General features: G+C 37.3%; 1 protein-coding gene across 1 annotated transcript in view; it reads right to left on the reverse strand.

Annotated features, from left to right (window-relative positions):
- The window catches only part of sdc2 (syndecan 2), a 51,845-nt gene extending 32,055 nt beyond the window's left edge, over positions 1-19,790 (reverse strand). The window contains exon 1 of the mRNA XM_058047658.2: positions 19,351-19,790. Coding sequence (XP_057903641.2) covers positions 19,351-19,410 — 60 coding nt within the window. The 5' untranslated portion in view covers positions 19,411-19,790. The remainder of the gene's footprint in view (positions 1-19,350) is intronic.
- Between the last annotated feature and the right edge of the window lie 626 nt (positions 19,791-20,416).

The raw sequence follows: 20,416 nt of genomic DNA on the forward strand, positions 1-20,416 counted from the left end.
AGAATCGGCCCTTGGTAGCTAGCTAGGAATTTATCATAACCAAAGACTAACTTGGTACTCATGTGGTTTGATTGTAATGGTAATGGTAATGGTATTATTTCATTTGAACATGCATCAGATTACAATTGAATGCATCCCATAATCAGTTCACAGTTCCACATGTCCAAAAGGAGTAGGAAGAAGCAAAGCTTATTAAATCCTACCCCTCCATCTGGTACTTTTACAATCAGTAACTGTTACATTTGTTCACTTCCTGCTTTCCTAATATAAATTAATTTTTTTAATTAGATTTTTTATTTTTATTTGATGTTATTTTAATTTTAATTTTAATTTTAATTTTAATTTTAATTTTAATTTTAATTTTAATTTTAATTTTAATTTTAATTTTTTGTCACGTACCGAACGACTGGTTCAAGACTCTTCATCCTTGTATTTAGCAAACAACTGTTACATTTGTTCACTTCCTGCTTTCCTAATATATATATTTTTTTGTTTGTTTTAAATTTTTCAATTTTTAAATGTAAAAATTGTAAATTTAATTAAAAAATTTCTTAATTTTAAATTTTAACATTTAATTTTTTTTTTTTGGGTCACTTACCAAAGTACAAGGTGATATGAGCATCCAATGCCATAATGGGTACCATAGTAAGTGTCAATATAGTGATATATATAGCACATCATGACTGGTTCAAGACTCTTCATCCTTGTATTTAGCAAACATCAACTGCTTGTATTGATTCTTGAATTGGCTCATTGTTGTGCATTGTTTGAGGTCCTTACTCAATCCATTCCATAGTTTGATTCCACATACTGAAATGCTATGGCTTTGTAACGTCGCTTTAGATTTTTAGCTTTTAATTGTAGCTCCAGATCCGACGATCAAGCAAAATTACACTAGATAGTTACTAAGTGTGTCAAAAATAACTGCAGTTCTTGCAAAACAACATGGCTCTGTGTGGGTTCAAGTGTGAACAGTGACCAAATCCAGTGTGGGCTAAGCATTACTCATGTATTTGCACATTTGCACATTAATGGCAATTATAGCAAAGCTTACTTTGCCAGACACGAGGTGTCACACACAACCAGCAGGCAAGAAAATCTCAAGACTGAATCAAATCCATCCCCCCCAAAAGGCATTGCATCTTCTAGCCAATTCACTGAGAAGAAAGGCTGCTTTTATATACCCTCTTGTAACCTAATGCCCTATTAAAAAAGAACGTGTGAGTATTAAGAAGCTGGCAGCCACGTTTACCTGTGTGGATTAACAGTGTTGATGAGTCACATGAGGACATGATGGCATTTGCCGGACATTAGCTTGCTGTGGCAAGAGGCCACATTAAATCTCGTCTTCTTATCTCTTATTAGTTCAGTCCACATGCAAGCACTATGCGGACTAATGCTAAGTCTGTTAATTTAATGGAGAGGAAAAACCTGTTGAAACAATGCTTTAGCCGTTCCAATAGGAGGGATTTATATTGTTGGTGCGGGATTATGAACCAAGGCTGTGGAAAGACATCAAGGAGAAATCACCTCAGTTAGTGTACACAAATTTTGTCTTGGTTTGCGTACATTTTTCCGGTCAGTGGTAAAAAGTGATGTTAAATGTTGACTTAGCCCTGTCGTTCTTCATTGATATGCATTTTCTGCATTAAAACTGTTATTGTAAAACTATAAAACCTTATTTTGTGTTAACATTTTTGGGGGTTTTTTGCCTTGGTTTGCATACGTTTTTCCGGTCAGTGGTAAAAAGTGATGTTAAATGTTGACTTAGCCCTGTCGTTCTTCCTTGATACGCATTTCTAATTGTTTTCTGCATTAAAACTGTTATTGTAAAACTATAAAACATTATTTTGTGTTAACATTTTGGGTTTTTTTTTGCCTTGGTTTGCGTACGTTTTTCCGGTCAGTGGTAAAAGTGATGTTAAATGTTGACTTAGCCCTGTCGTTCTTCCTTGATACGCATTTCTAATTGTTTTCTGCATTAAAACTGTTATTGTAAAACTATAAAACATTATTTTGTGTTAACAATTTGGGGTTTTTTTTGCCTTGGTTTGCGTACGTTTTTCCGGTCAGTGGTAAAAGTGATGTTAAATGTTGACTTAGCCCTGTCGTTCTTCCTTGATACGCATTTCTAATTGTTTTCTGCATTAAAACTGTTATTGTAAAACTATAAAACATTATTTTGTGTTAACATTTTGGTTTTTTTTGCCTTGGTTTGCATACGTTTTTCCGGTCAGTGGTAAAAAGTGATGTTAAATGTTGACTTAGCCCTGTCGTTCTTCCTTGATACGCATTTCTAATAGTTTTCTGCATTAAAACTGTTATTGTAAAACTATAAAACATTATTTTGTGTTAACATTTTGGGGGTTTTTTTGCCTTGGTTTGCGTACGTTTTTCCGGTCAGTGGTAAAAGTGATGTTAAATGTTGACTTAGCCCTGTCGTTCTTCCTTGATACGCATTTCTAATAGTTTTCTGCATTAAAACTGTTATTGTAAAACTATAAAACATTATTTTGTGTTAACATTTTGGGGGTTTTTTTGCCTTGGTTTGTGTACGTTTTTCCGGTCAGTGGTAAAAAGTGATGTTAAATGTTGACTTAGCCATGTCGTTCTTCCTTGATACGCATTTCTAATTGTTTTCCGCATTAAAACTGTTATTGTAAAACTATAAAACATTATTTTGTGTTAACATTTTGGTTTTTTTTTTGCCTTGGTTTGCGTACGTTTTTCCGGTCAGTGGTAAAAGTGATGTTAAATGTTGACTTAGCCCTGTCGTTCTTCCTTGATACGCATTTCTAATTGTTTTCCGCATTAAAACTGTTATTGTAAAACTATAAAACCTTATTTTGTGTTAACATTTTTGGTTTTTTTTTTGCCTTGGTTTGCATACGTTTTTCCGGTCAGTGGTAAAAGTGATGTTAAATGTTGACTTAGCCCTGTCGTTCTTCCTTGATACGCATTTCTAATTGTTTTCCGCATTAAAACTGTTATTGTAAAACTATAAAACATTATTTTGTGTTAACATTTTGGGTTTTTTTTTGCCTTGGTTTGCGTACGTTTTTCCGGTCAGTGGTAAAAGTGATGTTAAATGTTGACTTAGCCCTGTCGTTCTTCCTTGATACGCATTTGTAATTGTTTTCCGCATTAAAACTGTTATTGTAAAACTATAAAACATTATTTTGTGTTAACATTTTGGGTTTTTTTTTTGCCTTGGTTTGCGTACGTTTTTCCGGTCAGTGGTAAAAGTGATGTTAAATGTTGACTTAGCCCTGTCGTTCTTCCTTGATACGCATTTCTAATTGTTTTCCGCATTAAAACTGTTATTGTAAAACTATAAAACATTATTTTGTGTTAACATTTTGGGGTTTTTTTTGCCTTGGTTTGCGTACGTTTTTCCGGTCAGTGGTAAAAAGTGATGTTAAATGTTGACTTAGCCCTGTCGTTCTTCCTTGATACGCATTTCTAATTGTTTTCCGCATTAAAACTGTTATTGTAAAACTATAAAACATTATTTTGTGTTAACATTTTGGGTTTTTTTTTGCCTTGGTTTGCGTACGTTTTTCCGGCCAGTGGTAAAAGTGATGTTAAATGTTGACTTAGCCCTGTCGTTCTTCCTTGATACGCATTTCTAATTGTTTTCCGCATTAAAACTGTTATTGTAAAACTATAAAACATTATTTTGTGTTAACATTTTGGGGTTTTTTTTGCCTTGGTTTGCGTACTTTTTTTCGGTCAGTGGTAAAAAGTGATGTTATGTTATGGGACACATTGATCCAGTTAGAGTACGTTTCGGTTTGAGTCTGACCTTCTGAAACAGATTCATAATTATAATAATTATTCATAATTATTAATAATAATTAGTGATAATTAATCATGCTAACCAAGGTTCCATGACGATAACCGGCATGACTACAAATATGTAAACAAATCACAGAGGAAAACTTTTTTCTCATACATATTATATATCGTAATTAGAGCATATAAAACCTGCTTATGACCATCTAAATTCCGTTTTCAACATTATTAGAGCCCTCTAGACATGAAATAGCACCCCTATAGTCAACTTTACACTCATATTAGTCAATATAGTAGACACAATCAGAGAAAATAAGTCATTTAAGTCATAAATAAGACGTGTGTGTTCCAATAAATGTATTCCGGTATTAATAATAATTAGTGATAATTAATCATGCTAACCAAGGTTCCATGACGATAACTTGCATGACTACAAATATGTTAACAAATCACCTCGGAAAACTGTGCTCCCATACATATTCTCGTAGTTAGAGCATATAAAACCTGCTTATGATGTCTAAATTCTGTTTTTAACATTATTAGAGCCCTCTAGACATGAAATAGCACCCCTATAGACACTCATATTAGTCAATGTAGTAGACCCAATCAGAGAAAATAAGTCATTTAAGACATAAATGTATTCCGGTGAGATAATTCAATCAGCAATAAAAGCCTGTTGTTGTGGCAATCAAGTCTGGTGCTTGTGTGTCTCACCTAAATATGTTTTTTTTTTTTAATGTTCCTGCCAGCTTCTATGGTCATTCCCTGTTCTTTTCCTGTGCTGTAATTCAGCAAGAATGTGTGGTTTCTAAAGACGGCAGGCTGTCTTTCATAAAACGGTCCTGAAACAACACAATGTTCTTGCAAACTGTTGCTCCACCCAGAGCTCCAGGTTTACTTTACTACTTTTTTTTTTTTTTTTTTTACTTCTGACGATGTCGGTGGAAGAAAAGAAAAAAAAACGGGGAACATTTAAGTGACATCATTTAAACAACATTAATGGGAAAGCTAAGGGGGTGGAGCCACTAGAGAAAAAAAAAACCCTACCAGGCAACAGATGTTTACAGCAGGGTTTGCACTTAACGTCCAACAAAAAGTTGGACTAAAAGCCTCCTGCGGTCGCTGAATCACACGTAGCTAAGTGCAGCCACGCTAAATAGAAGTAGAACCCAAGCAACCTGCCGTGTTTGCCGGGTATTGCTGCACGGCATTAACAGATTAGTCTACTCGTTTCACAATGTAGTACTACCAAGTTGAAGTACAGCATGCCATTTAAAAATGCATATTTTTCACTAGATGTTCGACTTGAAAATCACTTCTGTACAGTAATTAACATTCAATCTGACACCAGTTGTTTTCTAAGTGTGCTAAATACTAATTTAAATATAATAATATTATTCTAAAGAGTAATGGAGCACTGCTGTGCCGTAAAGAACGGCGTTCCAGATCCCAGATGGCTGTTAACCGAGTGCATTAGTAAAGATTAACGTGCCTGGTAGAATCATCGCATTAGCAACTGATCATGTTAACAGCCGCGCTCGAGTGACAATATAGTGGCCAAGTACTACCAAGTAAAAAAAAAAAAAAAAAAATACTTTTTGGTGAGAATTAAAGGACATGTGCTGTATATTCAGAATATCCTGCGACATTCAAAGCATGATACACAAATTCCAGTCACTAATTAATATCACACCAGCATGGTATTCTCAATAAGATATGTAACACCACAGTGTGATGTCATCAAATCACAATCACAGTTATACTGCATAAGTATAAGCATAATTTTACTTCATTAAGCCATTTTTATGTTTGAAAATGCTTCGTTTAGGCAGAAAATATGTCGTATTACGCCATATTCAACCACAATACTGCATGATTCATGAATAATTATATTACTGTACATGAATTACAGTCGTATGGACAAAGCATACTCCTAACCTGTATCGCTATTTAATATTATTAATACACACGTATTTAAGTACATGGGAGTTTTGTGATGCTGATGATGACAAGGAGTACTTACTAAGTTGAGTCAGCATGCACTGCGAGGGAAATGTTCTCCGCTTTGTGGGATGTTTTTTAATGACATCCCATGTGAGCTCATCATTTTCTGCAAAATATCCGTCAAATTGAGTCTAATTTGCAGTTAGTCGGGGATACAACATGTGTGGTCGTTAATGCAAGATGGGGGAAAGAACGGAAAAACAATTCACCATAGTACATGACTAAAAGTACGAGTTCTTGACATGTGTGAAATGGGTAGTTTGCCATGTTCCACAGCAAAGCTCGGACTGCCTGATGTCATCAAAGAGCCAGTATTTTTGGACGTGATATCAATGGAAACGCATTTGGCCCTAAGATTATTGAGTATTAAACCAAACAGTCAAGTTTCATAGGCAGCATTTGATGTCATTTTATTGAATTAAAATGGCTACAGCTACACGTTGGATGAGTGGTTAGCGCGTAGGACTCACAGCTAGGAGACCCGAGTTCATGTTCTCCCCGTGCATGCGTGGGTTTTCTCCGCGTACTCCCACATTCCAAAAACATGCTAGGTTAATTAGCGACTCCAAATTGTCCATAGGTATGAATGTGAGTGTGAATGGTTGTTTGTCTATATGTGCCCTGTGATTGGCTGGCGACCAGTCCAGTGTGTACCCCGACTCTGGCCCCAAGACAACTGGGATAGGCTCCAGCTGAGTATAAGCGGTAGAAAATGAATGAATGAATGAAAATTGCATAAAAATACAAACAAATTGACAAAGACGAGTGGTTAGCGCGCAGGCCACACAGCTAGAAGACCCGAGTTCAATTCCCCCTTCGACTCTCTCTGTGTGGAGTTTGCATGTTCTCCCCGTGCATGCGTGGGTTTTTTTCCAGGTACTCCGGTTTCCTCCCACATTCCAAAAACATGCTAGGTTAATTAGCGACTCCAAATTGTCCATAAGTATGAATGTGAGTGTGAATGGTTGTTTGTCTATACTGTGCCCTGTGATTGGCTGGCGACCAGTCCAGGGTGTACCCCGCCTCTCGCTGTCTCGAAGACAGCTGGGATAGGCTCCAGCACCCCCGCAAACCTTGTGAGGATAAGCGGTAGAAAATGAATGAATAATTGAACATGCAGAAAAATATTTTGAGCTTTTGAGGCAGATTTTTCCCCCAAAATTTTGGTCAATCACTTTTTTTTCATACTTTGACACCCTTTGGTGTAATAATAATTCATTGAGTTGAGCTTCTGAAATTGAATGATACAGAAAATGTCTCGGAAACCCTGCCTGTAAGTAATGTGCAACTATACTTAAGTGGAAAATATGGTAGCTTAAACTGCAGTGGTGTTTAATTAAGACACTAATTACGTTTAGCGGTGAGATTGTAGCTGCTGCATGATATGATTATTATGATTATTATAATTAGGGCTGTCAAAAATAGCACATTATCGGTGGTAAAAAAAATGTATTTCATTAATTACGTTAACATTTTTTTTTTGCATCATTAACACTTCAACAGATCAACGGCAGTGAAATTCTAACATTAACTCACAAACACCTTTTTTCACACCTCACACAACAAATCCTCAGCTTGGAAAAACCTGAACACCAAAAAGGAAACCCGGAATCACTCCTTCCCCCTTTCCTTGTCTTCTCCCCTACCCAAACTGGAGGCAGGCAGTAAAACACCAATGAAAGGAAGAAACCCCCCCCCCCCCCTCCAATTCTTTTTGTCACAACCACAAGCCCCTACACCGCCATCCTGCCAGGCAAGTTTCCATTTGTTAAACTAATGAAACGGGAGGGGAAAAAAAAAAAGAAAGGATGAGGTTATAAAGGTCATTTATCATATTTTCATCATAGTTCCTATACTGTATAAACACACACATACAGTTCTGTGCCTGATAATTGGCTGACTAGTGTGACCCAATAAGAACCGCCAGCAGATGTTCTCAAATTCAATTCAAACCCCCTTTGAAATGAAAGAAAAGGGAAAAAAACGCATGAGGTGGAAAATAATGTCACTACGCCACCGTGTCAGACAGTCAACATGGTTACGTGGCGTTCGAGAGAATCAAACTGGAGCCACACTTTTAAGACATTCAATTGGACCAGTAGTCTACACTGATCACGAGGTGTTGATGAGACAATAGCCTCCAGGAAGTACACTATGCACACAAAAACAAACAAACAAGGAACTCTCTTTGTGTTAATGTGTGAGTATGTGTTATGTCTTATTTATGTCGAATATGTCTTATTTTCTGTTGTTATGTCCACTTTAATGGATAGTATGGGTGGAAAGTTGACTATAGGGGTGTTATTTCATGTCTAGACTGCTCTAATAATGTAAAAAGAACTATTTAGAAGATCGTAAACAGGTTTTCTATGCTCTAACTCTAATAAGGAATCCTACTTTGCAGAAATTCACTTATCACCGCCAAATCTGGGACCAATTAACCGTGATAAATGAGGGATTAAAGTAGTGTGATATTAAATGTAAATAAAACATCTTAAACCAAAAAAAAATCAAGGAACTCTCTTTGTGTTAATGTGTGAGTATGTGTTATGTCTTATTTATGTCGAATATGTCTTATTTTCTGTTGTTATGTCCACTTCAATGGATAGTATGGGTGGAAAGTTGACTATAGGGGTGTTATTTCATGTCTAGACTGCTCTAATAATCTAAAAAAAAAACATATTTAGAATGTCGTAAACAGGTTTTCTATGCTCTAACTCTACAAGGAACTCTCTTTGTGTTAATGTGTGAGTATGTGTTATGTCTTATTTATGTCGAATATGTCTTATTTTCTGTTGTTATGTCCACTTTAATGGATAGTATGGGTGGAAAGTTGACTATAGGGGTGTTATTTCATGTCTAGACTGCTCTAATAATGTAAAAAAAAAACATATTTAGAAGATCGTAAACAGGTTTTCTATGATCTAACTCTAATAAGGAATCCTACTTTGCAGAAATTCACTTATCACCGCCAAATCTGGGACCAATTAACCATGATAAATGAGGGATTAAAGTAGTGTGATATTAAATGTAAATAAAACATCTTAAACCAAAAAAAAAATCAAGGAACTCTATTTGTGTTAATGTGTGAGTATGTGTTGTGTCTTATTTATGTCGAATATGTCTTATTTTCTGTTGTTATGTCCACTTTAATGGATAGTATGGGTGGAAAGTTGACTATAGGGGTGTTATTTCATGTCTAGACTGCTCTAATAATGTAAAAAAAAACTGTTTAGAACATCCTAAACAGTTTTTCTATGCTCTAACTCTACAAGGAACTCTCTTTGTGTTAATGTGTGAGTCTGTGTTATGTCTTATTTATGTCGAATATGTCCTATTTTCTGTTGTTATGTCCACTTTAATGGATAGTATGAGTGGAAAGTTGACTATAGGGGTGTTATTTCATGTCTAGGCTGCTCTAATAATATAAAAAGAACTATTTAGAAGATCGTAAACGGGTTTTCTATGCTCTAACTCTAATAAGGAATCCTACTTTGCAGAAATTCACTTATCACCGCCAAATCTGGGACCAATTAACCGTGATAAATGAGGGATTAAAGTAGTGTGATATTAAATGTAAATAAAACATCTTAAACCAAAAAAAAATCAAGGAACTCTCTTTGTGTTAATGTGTCAGTATGTGTTGTGTCTTATTTATGTCGAATATGTCTTATTTTCTGTTGTTATGTCCACTTCAATGGATAGTATGGGTGGAAAGTTGACTATAGGGGTGTTATTTCATGTCTAGACTGCTCTAATAATCTAAAAAAAAAACATATTTAGAATGTCGTAAACAGGTTTTCTATGCTCTAACTCTACAAGGAACTCTCTTTGTGTTAATGTGTGAGTATGTGTTATGTCTTATTTATGTCGAATATGTCTTATTTTCTGTTGTTATGTCCACTTTAATGGATAGTATGGGTGGAAAGTTGACTATAGGGGTGTTATTTCATGTCTAGACTGCTCTAATAATGTAAAAAGAACTATTTAGAAGATCGTAAACGGGTTTTCTATGCTCTAACTCTAATAAGGAATCCTACTTTGCAGAAATTCACTTATCACCGCCAAATCTGGGACCAATTAACCGTGATAAATGAGGGATTAAAGTAGTGTGATATTAAATGTAAATAAAACATCTTAAACCAAAAAAAAATCAAGGAACTCTCTTTGTGTTAATGTGTGAGTATGTGTTGTGTCTTATTTATGTCGAATATGTCTTATTTTCTGTTGTTATGTCCACTTTAATGGATAGTATGGGTGGAAAGTTGACTATAGGGGTGTTATTTCATGTCTAGACTGCTCTAATAATGTAAAAAAAACTGTTTAGAACGTCCTAAACAGTTTTTCTATGCTCTAACTCTACAAGGAACTCTCTTTGTGTTAATGTGTGAGTCTGTGTTATGTCTTATTTATGTCGAATATGTCTTATTTTCTGTTGTTATGTCCACTTTAATGGATAGTATGAGTGGAAAGTTGACTATAGGGGTGTTATTTCATGTCTAGACTGCTCTAATAATGTAAAAAGAACTATTTAGAAGATCGTAAACGGGTTTTCTATGCTCTAACTCTAATAAGGAATCCTACTTTGCAGAAATTCACTTATCACCGCCAAATCTGGGACCAATTAACCGTGATAAATGAGGGATTAAAGTAGTGTGATATTAAATGTAAATAAAACATCTTAAACCAAAAAAAAATCAAGGAACTCTCTTTGTGTTAATGTGTGAGTATGTGTTATGTCTTATTTATGTCGAATATGTCTTATTTTCTGTTGTTATGTCCACTTTAATGGATAGTATGGGTGGAAAGTTGACTATAGGGGTGTTATTTCATGTCTACACTGCTCTAATAATGTTAAAAAACATATTTAGAAGGTCGTAAACAGGTTTTCTATGCTCTAACTCTAATAAGGAATCTTACTTCACAGAAATTCACTTATCACCGCCTATTCTGGAATCTATTAACCCCGATAAAGGAGGGATCACTGTAATGGGATATTAAATGTAAAAAATGATTTTAAAAATCAGCTCACACTCAGCCATGTATGTTATAAGGCACACAAAAGAAAAAAAACACTCACAAGTTAATAACTTCATATAAAAACATAAGTTTTTGAAAATCTCTACACTGGCTGGAGTTGGCTAATTATCCAAATGCAATGTGAAATAAGCTTCCTTATTTATAAATACAATATTTTCATAGTTAGAGTATAGAAAGCCTGTTTACGACCATCTGAATATGGTTTTAAACATCATTAAAGACCACTACCTAGGACCTAACATCCCTACAGTCACATTTACACTCTTATCACCCAATATAGCAAACATAAGAGGAAAAAAAAACATTTAAGACATAAATATAATGTATGTGTGTGTGTTGCTATAAATGTGTTACCTCAAGGAGCCGAGTGAGTGCTGGACAGGAAGTAACGTTGAGTTTCATCTTGCTGTGGGTTACAACATTAACCTGTGTTTTTTATTATTATTTATTATTATTGTGCCTCAGCGGTCGAGTGGTTAGCACGCAGACCTCACAGCTAGGAGACCAGGGTTCAATTCCACCCTCGGCCATCTCTGTGTGGAGTTTGCATGTTCTCCTCGTGCATGCGTGGGTTTTCCAGTCCGGGTACTCCGGTTTCCTCCCACATTCCAAAAACATGCTAGGTTAATTAGCGACTCCAAATTGTCCATAGGTATGAATGTGAGTGTGAATGGTTGTTTGTCTATATGTGCCCTGTGATTGGCTGGCCACCAGTCCAGGGTGTACCCCGCCTCTCGCCCAGAGACAGCTGGGATAGACTCCAGCACCCCCGTGACCCTCGTGAGGAAAAGCGGTAGAAAATGAATGAATGAATTATTGTGCCTGTTGTGAGATAGTGACCTATTCCACTCATTTCCGGGCCTTTGTAGAAAGCTTTCCGGATCTTCTAGACTGCACCTTTTCCTGTAGTTTTTCCATGGCTTCCACCCAAATAGTCTGTGTAATTTACTCTACCTTTCTTTAGGCACACCTCCCGCCGAGCCCACTCCATTGTGATTGGTCACACTCCCTCCATTCCCTGTATGAACACTCTGTGCACACACAGCTTGTGCCTGGGCATGCCCATATAAGGAAGCACGAGTTGCGTTGACGTCAGTGGAACACGGTGTTAAAAAAAACTCTAAAAAACACCTTATTATATGGCCCTTTGGCATCACTTAACACAAGAATACAGCATTGTAAGACATTTATAGGTCAAAAAAGTGGAAAAGCATAATATCCCCCTTTTCTTTTAGACAAAAACATCCCAGGAACCAGGAACAAACAGGACCAATACAAAGGGAGTCAACATGTCCTCTGTGTTATTCTACTTGTTGTGAGCGCACGCAGAGTGACTAAACAGGAGTTTGTGCACAGACGCAAAAGGAAAGGGTGGCAGAGGAGGTGGTTGCTATTCCGCTCTCAGTGGTCCAGCAGGAGCCTCCCTCCTGCCTTCTGTGGAATCCATTTAAGGTTGCATAATGGCTTCCAGGCAGGGGCACAGTGAATGCACCCCCTGAAGGGTCGGACACCAATGAGTCGGTAGCTGAGTACCAAGTACAGACTGATCAAAAGTTGTTAAAATGACGACCAGTCGTCTACACTGGTCACGGGGTGTTGATGACAACAGGAAGTACACTATGCAGACAAAAAAAATCAATGTGTGAGTATGTCTTATGTCTTATTTATGTCGAATATGTCTTATTTTCTGTTGTTATGTCCACTTTAATGGATAGTATGGGTTGAAAGTTGACTATAGGGGTGTTATTTCATGTCTAGACTGCTCTAATAATGTTGACATTTTTTTTTATAAGGTCGTAAACAGGTTTTCTATGCTCTAACTCTAATAAGGAATCTTACTTCGCAGAAATTCACTTATCACCGCCAAATCTGGGACCAATTAACCGTGATAAATGAGGGATTAAGGTCGTGCGATATTAAATGTAAAAAAAAAACATCTTAAACAAAAAAAAATCAAGGAACTCTCTCTGTGTTAATGTGTGAGTATGTGTTATGTCTTATTTATGTCGAACATGTCTTATTTTCTGTTGTTATGTCCATTTTAATGGATAGTATGGGTGGAAAGTTGACTATAGGGGTGTTATTTCATGTATAGACTGCTCTAATAATGTTAAAAAACATATTTAGAAGGTCATAAACAGGTTTTCTATGCTCTAACTCTAATAAGGAATCTTACTTCGCAGAAATTCACTTATCACCGCCAAATCTGGGACCAATTAACCGTGATAAATGAGGGATTAAGGTCGTGCGATATTAAATGTAAAAAAAAACCATCTTAAACAAAAAAAATCAAGGAACTCTCTCTGTGTTAATGTGTGAGTATGTGTTATGTCCTATGTATGTCGAATATGTCTTATTTTCTGTTGTTATGTCCATTTTAATGGATAGTATGGGTGGAAAGTTGACTATAGGGGTGTTATTTCATGTCTAGACTGCTCTAATAATGTTAAAAAAACATATTGAGAAGGTCGTGAACAGGTTTTCTATGCTCTAACTCTATTAAGGAATCTTACTTCACAGAAATTCACTTATCACAGCCTATTCTGGGACCAATTAACCGTGATAAATGAGGGATTATGGTCGTGCGATATTAAATGTAAAAAAAAAACATCTTAAACAAAAAAAAATCAAGGAACTCTCTCTGTGTTAATGTGTGAGTATGTGTTATGTCTTATTTATGTCGAACATGTCTTATTTTCTGTTGTTATGTCCATTTTAATGGATAGTATGGGTGGAAAGTTGACTATAGGGGTGTTATTTCATGTCTAGACTGCTCTAATAATGTTAAAAAACATATTTAGAAGGTCATAAACAGGTTTTCTATGCTCTAACTCTAATAAGGAATCTTACTTCACAGAAATTCACTTATCACAGCCTATTCTGGGACCTATTAACCGTGATAAAGGAGGGATTACGGTAGTGGGATATTAAATGTAAAAAAAAAAAAAACATCTAAAAATTCAGCTCACAGTTGGTGTGGCAGGTTTGTTAAAATGACAAAAAATCAGCGAGATAAAACACAAAAAGCATAGGAATGCATAGAGGTGGGCGGGAATAGTTAATGCAAAATAAAAGAGCATAATTAAATATACAACAGCACAAGGCTGCAGTCACAGCACAGCATCTGGCTTCTTTTCTTGCGTGCGACGCCATGCGCTTTTTATGTTAACCTTTCATCCATCAACCCTTTCTTTTGCCGGTCATCTGGTTATTTTTTTGCATTCTGCTCTTTCCAAGTCTCGACAATAACAAGAAAGAAGTCGATTTTCTCGTCTCATTACAAGACATTTCATTTCATTTCCGATGCACACACCTAATTTAGCCACTGAAAAAAACAACAACAACAAAGCAAGTATCTTATTCAGTTCAGTACCTCGGGAAAAAAAATGTCATCAGGATATCTACAGAAAATATACATTAGGAGCAGTGAAGAATAACACCCTTTTTAAATCCATACAGCCGTCCGATAAATCTATGCAATCTTGAGTGTTGTTCCCACTCCATCTGAAAGTAAATGATGTGTATAAGATGTGTTTTGTGCAAAGTGGGGGTTGAGTGGAAGGTCAGCAGCGTGCTTGGTTCATTTCATTACCACCGAAATCATCAGCAGATACCAAACTAGTATTCGGTCCAGAAAATGAAACTTGAACACCCTCCGCAGGGACCAAAGATAATACATCCATCACAATACAGAGCATGCACCTTTATACTGTCTTTTTTTTTAAACCGCCACTTCCATATTCGGCCCGTTCACCCTTGAAAAATAACATAAGGGATAAGCTCCAGCTTAGAGAATCTTTTCCTTTCGACTATTTGAGGGGAGTGGAGGAGTTTATCACAGCAATCTGACCTCTCCTGCCCCCTCGGAGAGAAAATTGCAGAGAGCTTTCACCTTCAGTATGTGAAAAGACCGTACTGGTTCTCTTAAATCCCTTCAACCAGTTTGTGTAATTATGCACCTTTTACCAGCACTATTTCACCTTTGTAACATTTACATAATTCTGAAAATACGCATGCTAAATGAACAATGAACATGCATTATGGTACAGAAGGGTTTGCAGTCTTTCCATGCAATTATTTTCCAGGACAGACGCAATTTCATTCATTCATTTATTTTCTACCATTTTTTTTCCTCACAAGGGTCGCAAAGGGTACTGGAGCCTATCCCAGCTGTCTTCATGCGAGAGGCGGGGTACACCGTGGGACTGGTGGCCGGCCAATCACAGGGCACATATAGACAAACAACCATTCACACTCACATTCATACCTATGGATAATTTGGAGTCGCTAATTAACCTAGCATGTTTTTGGAATGTGGGAGGAAACCGGAGTACCCGGAAAAAACCCACGCATGCACGGGGAGAACATGCAAACTCTACACAGAATTGGCCGAGGGTGGAATTGAACCCTAGCTGTGAGGTCTGTGCGCGAACCACTCGAGTAATTGGTGATGAAAAGAGACAAACAAAGTCAAAGCTGGTCCATGTGACTATTTTGTTTTGCCTAAAACACTAAGATAGTAAGTCTGTTTTCATGGAAGACTGTGGAAGTTAAAATATATTCATATTTGGGAAGCTAAAATCCAAAACAATTACCGTATTTTCCGGATTATAAGTCACACTTTTTTTCATAGGTTGGCTGTTCCTGCGACTTATACTCCAGAGTAGGGATCGACTGATATGTTTTTTTTTCCGGCCGATACCGATACCGATTTTTTTTACACCACCCTTAGCTTGGGCCAATATTGTGGCTGATACTGCTTTTGCATTATCTAGTACCATTTTGTTATGGCGCGGCGGCGGAGTGCTGCGACTGCGTGTGTTGCAGGGTCCTCCGGCAACACACCTGTTCCTGTGACTTAAACTCCAGAGTAGGGATCGACCGATATGGTTTTTTTCCGGCGGATACCGATTTTTTTCCATCACCCTTAGCCGATGGCCGATTTTGCTGTTGATTAATTGGATTAATGGTTTCAGCGCTAAACACCATACAGATCGTTAGGAATTTTGTCTGTAGGTATCTATATGTCCTTCAAGGAGTCTGAGAAGTTGCTAAATTTAGCATGAAAGTCAACTGGAAGCACTGTAAATGTAGCGTCACACGGGTCGCTGTGATGGTTAAGAGTAGCATAGCGTTGTGCCGAAAATAAAGTGACAATAAAAATCATATGGACTTAAGCATATATCGTGATATTTTTGGGATTTTTGTTTGTTTGTTTCGACTTTTTTCTGATTTCGGAGTCGCCACAGTGGATCTTTTTGGGATGTATCATAAAATTTTAATTCAGCTACAAACCTTAAACCTTATAATGAAATACAGTGGTCTCAAATCGTAGAGAACATTTATTTATTGGTAACAAAAACTTTTCTAATGGGATGTCAGCCAGGTCAATCATTTTCCAGGTTTTTCAATGACATGTAATGACGTAAGAACTCGTATATTGATGAGTTTAGTCCGTACAGAGATGGTCATTCCTATCTGTGTTCAGTTTGCGATCCTGAAAGTCATTAACACAATTGTTGCGATTTTAGTTTTGGTGAATACTTTAGAAAATCAGTGGAAATTGTTTTAGCTACACAGTGGTTTTTACGAAAACACACAAACCAAAATAAAACATCGAAACTTTCCCAGCACTTTCCTCCATAACATGACCAAAATTACAGTCCACAATGTTTAATGACTGGCATGCAACAAAACACTTTGAGTCAGTCTTACTTCCTGGCTTAGCCTTTCTTAATTATTGTCTTTGGAAATGTCACCAGCTTCAGCAAAAACTGTGGAAAAATTGACGCTCAATGTGACTTCATGACTTTATCCCCCATAAGATATGACGTCAGCCTGTTTAGCTCCTATCAAGGAAAGCTTAAAGACTGTGGTTAGACTATGGTTTGTGTTCTCCGCAGCAATCGAACTGGAGTGTGGATCAACTAAACCGAACTGATGGTCGACCTTAAAGTAGCAATCCAGGAATAAGGAAAACATCCATCAATTTTCTATGACATTTATCCTCACTGGGGTCACACATATGCTGGAGCCTATCCAACTGTCTTTGGGCGAGAGGCGGGGTAAACCGAGGTAAAGACAAACAATCATTCACACTCACATTTGGAGTCGGGGCCGATTTCATAGCGTTACTGTGTTGGTTAGCAAAGAACTACAGAGTCAATCGGAACTGGGGAAAAACAATGACTTACGGTTTTGGTTTAAATAGCAACACAATGTAACAGGGAAGTTTTGGAATAAAAATACATTCCGAACACAGTTAGACTTGTGCTGTGTGTTAATAAGATCATAAGACACATGCCATATCGTAAGCTAACTGGAAAATGTATAAATTATCGATGTAAACAGAAAAGTACACAAACCAGGGCATACGTTAACCAAGGTTTTAATAGCCACGTTTACATGAGGAGTTTTTCTCTTTCCGAATGACCTTCCCGAAAGCAATGGTATACATGGAAAGGAATATTCCAATGGCGTGTCTACATGCGCCGCTATAATCAACCAGAATAGTCAATGGGGCATGCCCAGTAAAGCGTAAACACCAACATCACGTGATACCGACTTCCTCCAGTTTTTCTTTCACTTGCTGGAATAACTCCGTATTCCCAGTTTTTCCTTCGTCCAGTCTTGGAATTTAGTTTGAATCAAAAACAAACTTTCCGCAGCAGTCCAGTGCCGATTTCTCACCTCCATTTTTTCGAAATCGAAGAATGTTTCGAGCTGCATGTTACGTCATATGTCAGCATTCGCTGAAAGAACGCTACCCGGGAACAGGAAAAGATAAAGTTCAATCTTGCTAATATTTTATAATTAAGCTCGGCACATGTTTTATATAGATATGTATTTTCTTTTTTTTAATAAAACTGGACTTGTGAATGGCGTATAGAAGGGTTTAGATTCTGTTCCACAGATGGCGCTAATGTACACGAAAGCTGCTTGCCAACCGCCAATAAACAACAGAAGAAGAAAAAGAACGCAATCTGACAACTTTCCGATTGAGCGGGTACAAGATACCTCAATCGGATTGGGGAAAAGGAATATTCCACCCCTGGGAATCCGATTATATATTCATTCGGAATGGCACTTTTCTTTCGGAATGAGGTGTATACAAAGGTTACATTCTTTCCGTTTGAGCAAATAACCCGAATGGAATTGGAATATTTGGGTCCATGTATACATGGCTATCGAGCAACCGGCAGAACATGTAAATATTCTTCCATACGTAATTAACCTGCATATCCACCTATTGTCATTCATACAAGCTTCTATTGTGCCTCGGCTTCATAAATGTTGGGAAACACTCCCATAAGTGAAAGAAAAACACACAAAAAAAACCGATGCCATCTGTCTCTGTGATGGAAAAAAATACCCTTCGATGTTGACAGGATTGATTTTAATCAACATTCCTCCAAAAAAGCCAGCCAATAACATCGCTGTGATGCGCTAATTAAAGCACATACAAATGAGCCTGAAGCACGTTATCCACCATTCGTCAGCGCTAGCGCCAAATGAGAATCAATGTCACATGTCAAGTAGGCAGAAAAGCTTTTCAGGGGCACTGACAAAGTGGACGTGGGATATATCGATTTATTTGTAAGACAATGTATATAAAGTTCACAACAAACAATCCCCATCGTCAATTAAGACGACCAATAATCCAATACTTATTGGTATAGAAGCGTATTATTATTGACTGTGTGGCTGTTAAGCCTGTTGATGCTGATGGGAGGGCGACGGCGGGTCAAAGATGAGTACGCACAGTCAAATGTAAACAAATACAAACAAAAGGCGTTAAAAAAAAAAGAATACACGTCTGATTTAGCTAATTGGACCACCGGCGCTGACAGAGGACCAGGCGCCGGGCCAGGCGGCGAGTGGAAAAGCCACAGGGAAACAACAAGAGGAGGGGGGGGAAGGTCAGTAATGACAGGGGGCAGCACATGATGGTGCCAAAATCTGTCACTGTGCAACCCACCGGGCTAATTTGCAGTATGACACACACTCACATAGGTGGGTAAAAATAAAAAATAAATCTGCCACCATTGTGTATGTTTGTACTGTATTATGCTCATATTTAATACAGAATAATGACAACAAATAAGATAATACTTATAAATAATAATAAATACTAATGTCGTGGATTATTTAACATTAAAAAACAATCATTTGTAACTGTTTTGTGCTTGTATAGCATTTATTTTGTATTCCCTTCCCTTGTATTCCCTTGTAATGTCTGAATAAACATCAGCTATGGTTCAAGTAATTGGGAACTAAACTGGGAACTTTGGGTACGATTTATGAGGTACGATTAGGTACGATTTATGCACATTTTTTGCGAAAATACCTTGAAGATAAACAACGTAATCGTCAAAAGAGCTTGATTATTCAGTGTAAAAGCAGTGTTTTTACACAAAAGAAAAAGATTCAATCACATTGACTCAAGGGACTATGCACAAATTACCTTCTATCCCCCTACGCGTAGCTTAAAAAAATAAAAAATAAACTCACCCTTTCCCCGGAAAGGTAAACAGCCAAGCCGAGGGTCAAAATGAAGCAAACGTTCCTCATTATTCCGTTTTTCGTTGCTGGTTGCTGCAAACCGAGGTAAATGTCTTCTTCTGTCCTGCTTTGCTTTCCGCGACTGGATCCAAACTCCTGTCGCTTCTTTTCGTGGGACCCCCACAACCGGACAACCGGATACGTGTTGCGTTTTTTTTCGTTTTTTTTTTGATAATTCCTTAACACCTACTCCTTCTCAAAAGCGTTTTGCTTTCTTGAGAATATTTACTGCGAATTTAGTAAGAAATGTAAGCGATAAAGCAGGAATTCAAAGTCCTCCGCGCGTCTCGGCTGCAAAATCCGCACCACACTTCGCTCGTATTCGTCATGTGTCATACGCAAAGGAGCCGGACGAAGAACTACTTCTTTCACTCAAGAAGAGCCGATTCACGTGGAGTGAAAGCTGACTCCCCGATTTTTTTTTTCGATTGCAGACTCGGTCGAGACGGGCGGATACTGTAAAAAAAAGGGGGGGGGGGGGGGGGCGTATCAACATAACAAACCATTCGTATTTGCTATGTGAGGCTACAAATGACGCTGAATTGAAAGCCGTTTAAGAGCCGTGTGAAAAAAGACAGCTCTCAGAAAGGAGCTTAACTTCCCATCAGTGCAAGCCTTGCACTGCTCTTTCTCTGTTGTTCCCTCAACCTGCATTATAGCACATAACTTTTCAGAATTTGGTGTCTATGTTATTAACAGTAGTACAATTGTGTATATACAACTGTGTATATTTTAATAACTGGATGCCCAGAAGCACATACTTTCATTAATGCTTCAATATTTAATCTAATTTTTTTATATTGTCTGTTCAGACTGCTTTCCAACATAATCACTAATGGTGAATGGACAAGCATCACATCATTTTTTTAAATTAAAGGAGTCATTTCAGGTTTTGTCTGAATCCCCCCCATATCAGCATGGAGTTGAAATATTCATGGACAAAGCCTCCTCCTGCTGGTGGAAGCTCAACTCTACAATCACTGTACCATCTCACTATGTGAAGCAGCACACTCCA

Source organism: Doryrhamphus excisus, linkage group LG7 (genome assembly GCF_037039965.1).
Source record: "Doryrhamphus excisus strain RoL-2023G ecotype Guam linkage group LG7, RoL_Dexc_Guam_v1.1, whole genome shotgun sequence".
Classification (NCBI taxonomy): domain Eukaryota; kingdom Metazoa; phylum Chordata; class Actinopteri; order Syngnathiformes; family Syngnathidae; genus Doryrhamphus; species Doryrhamphus excisus.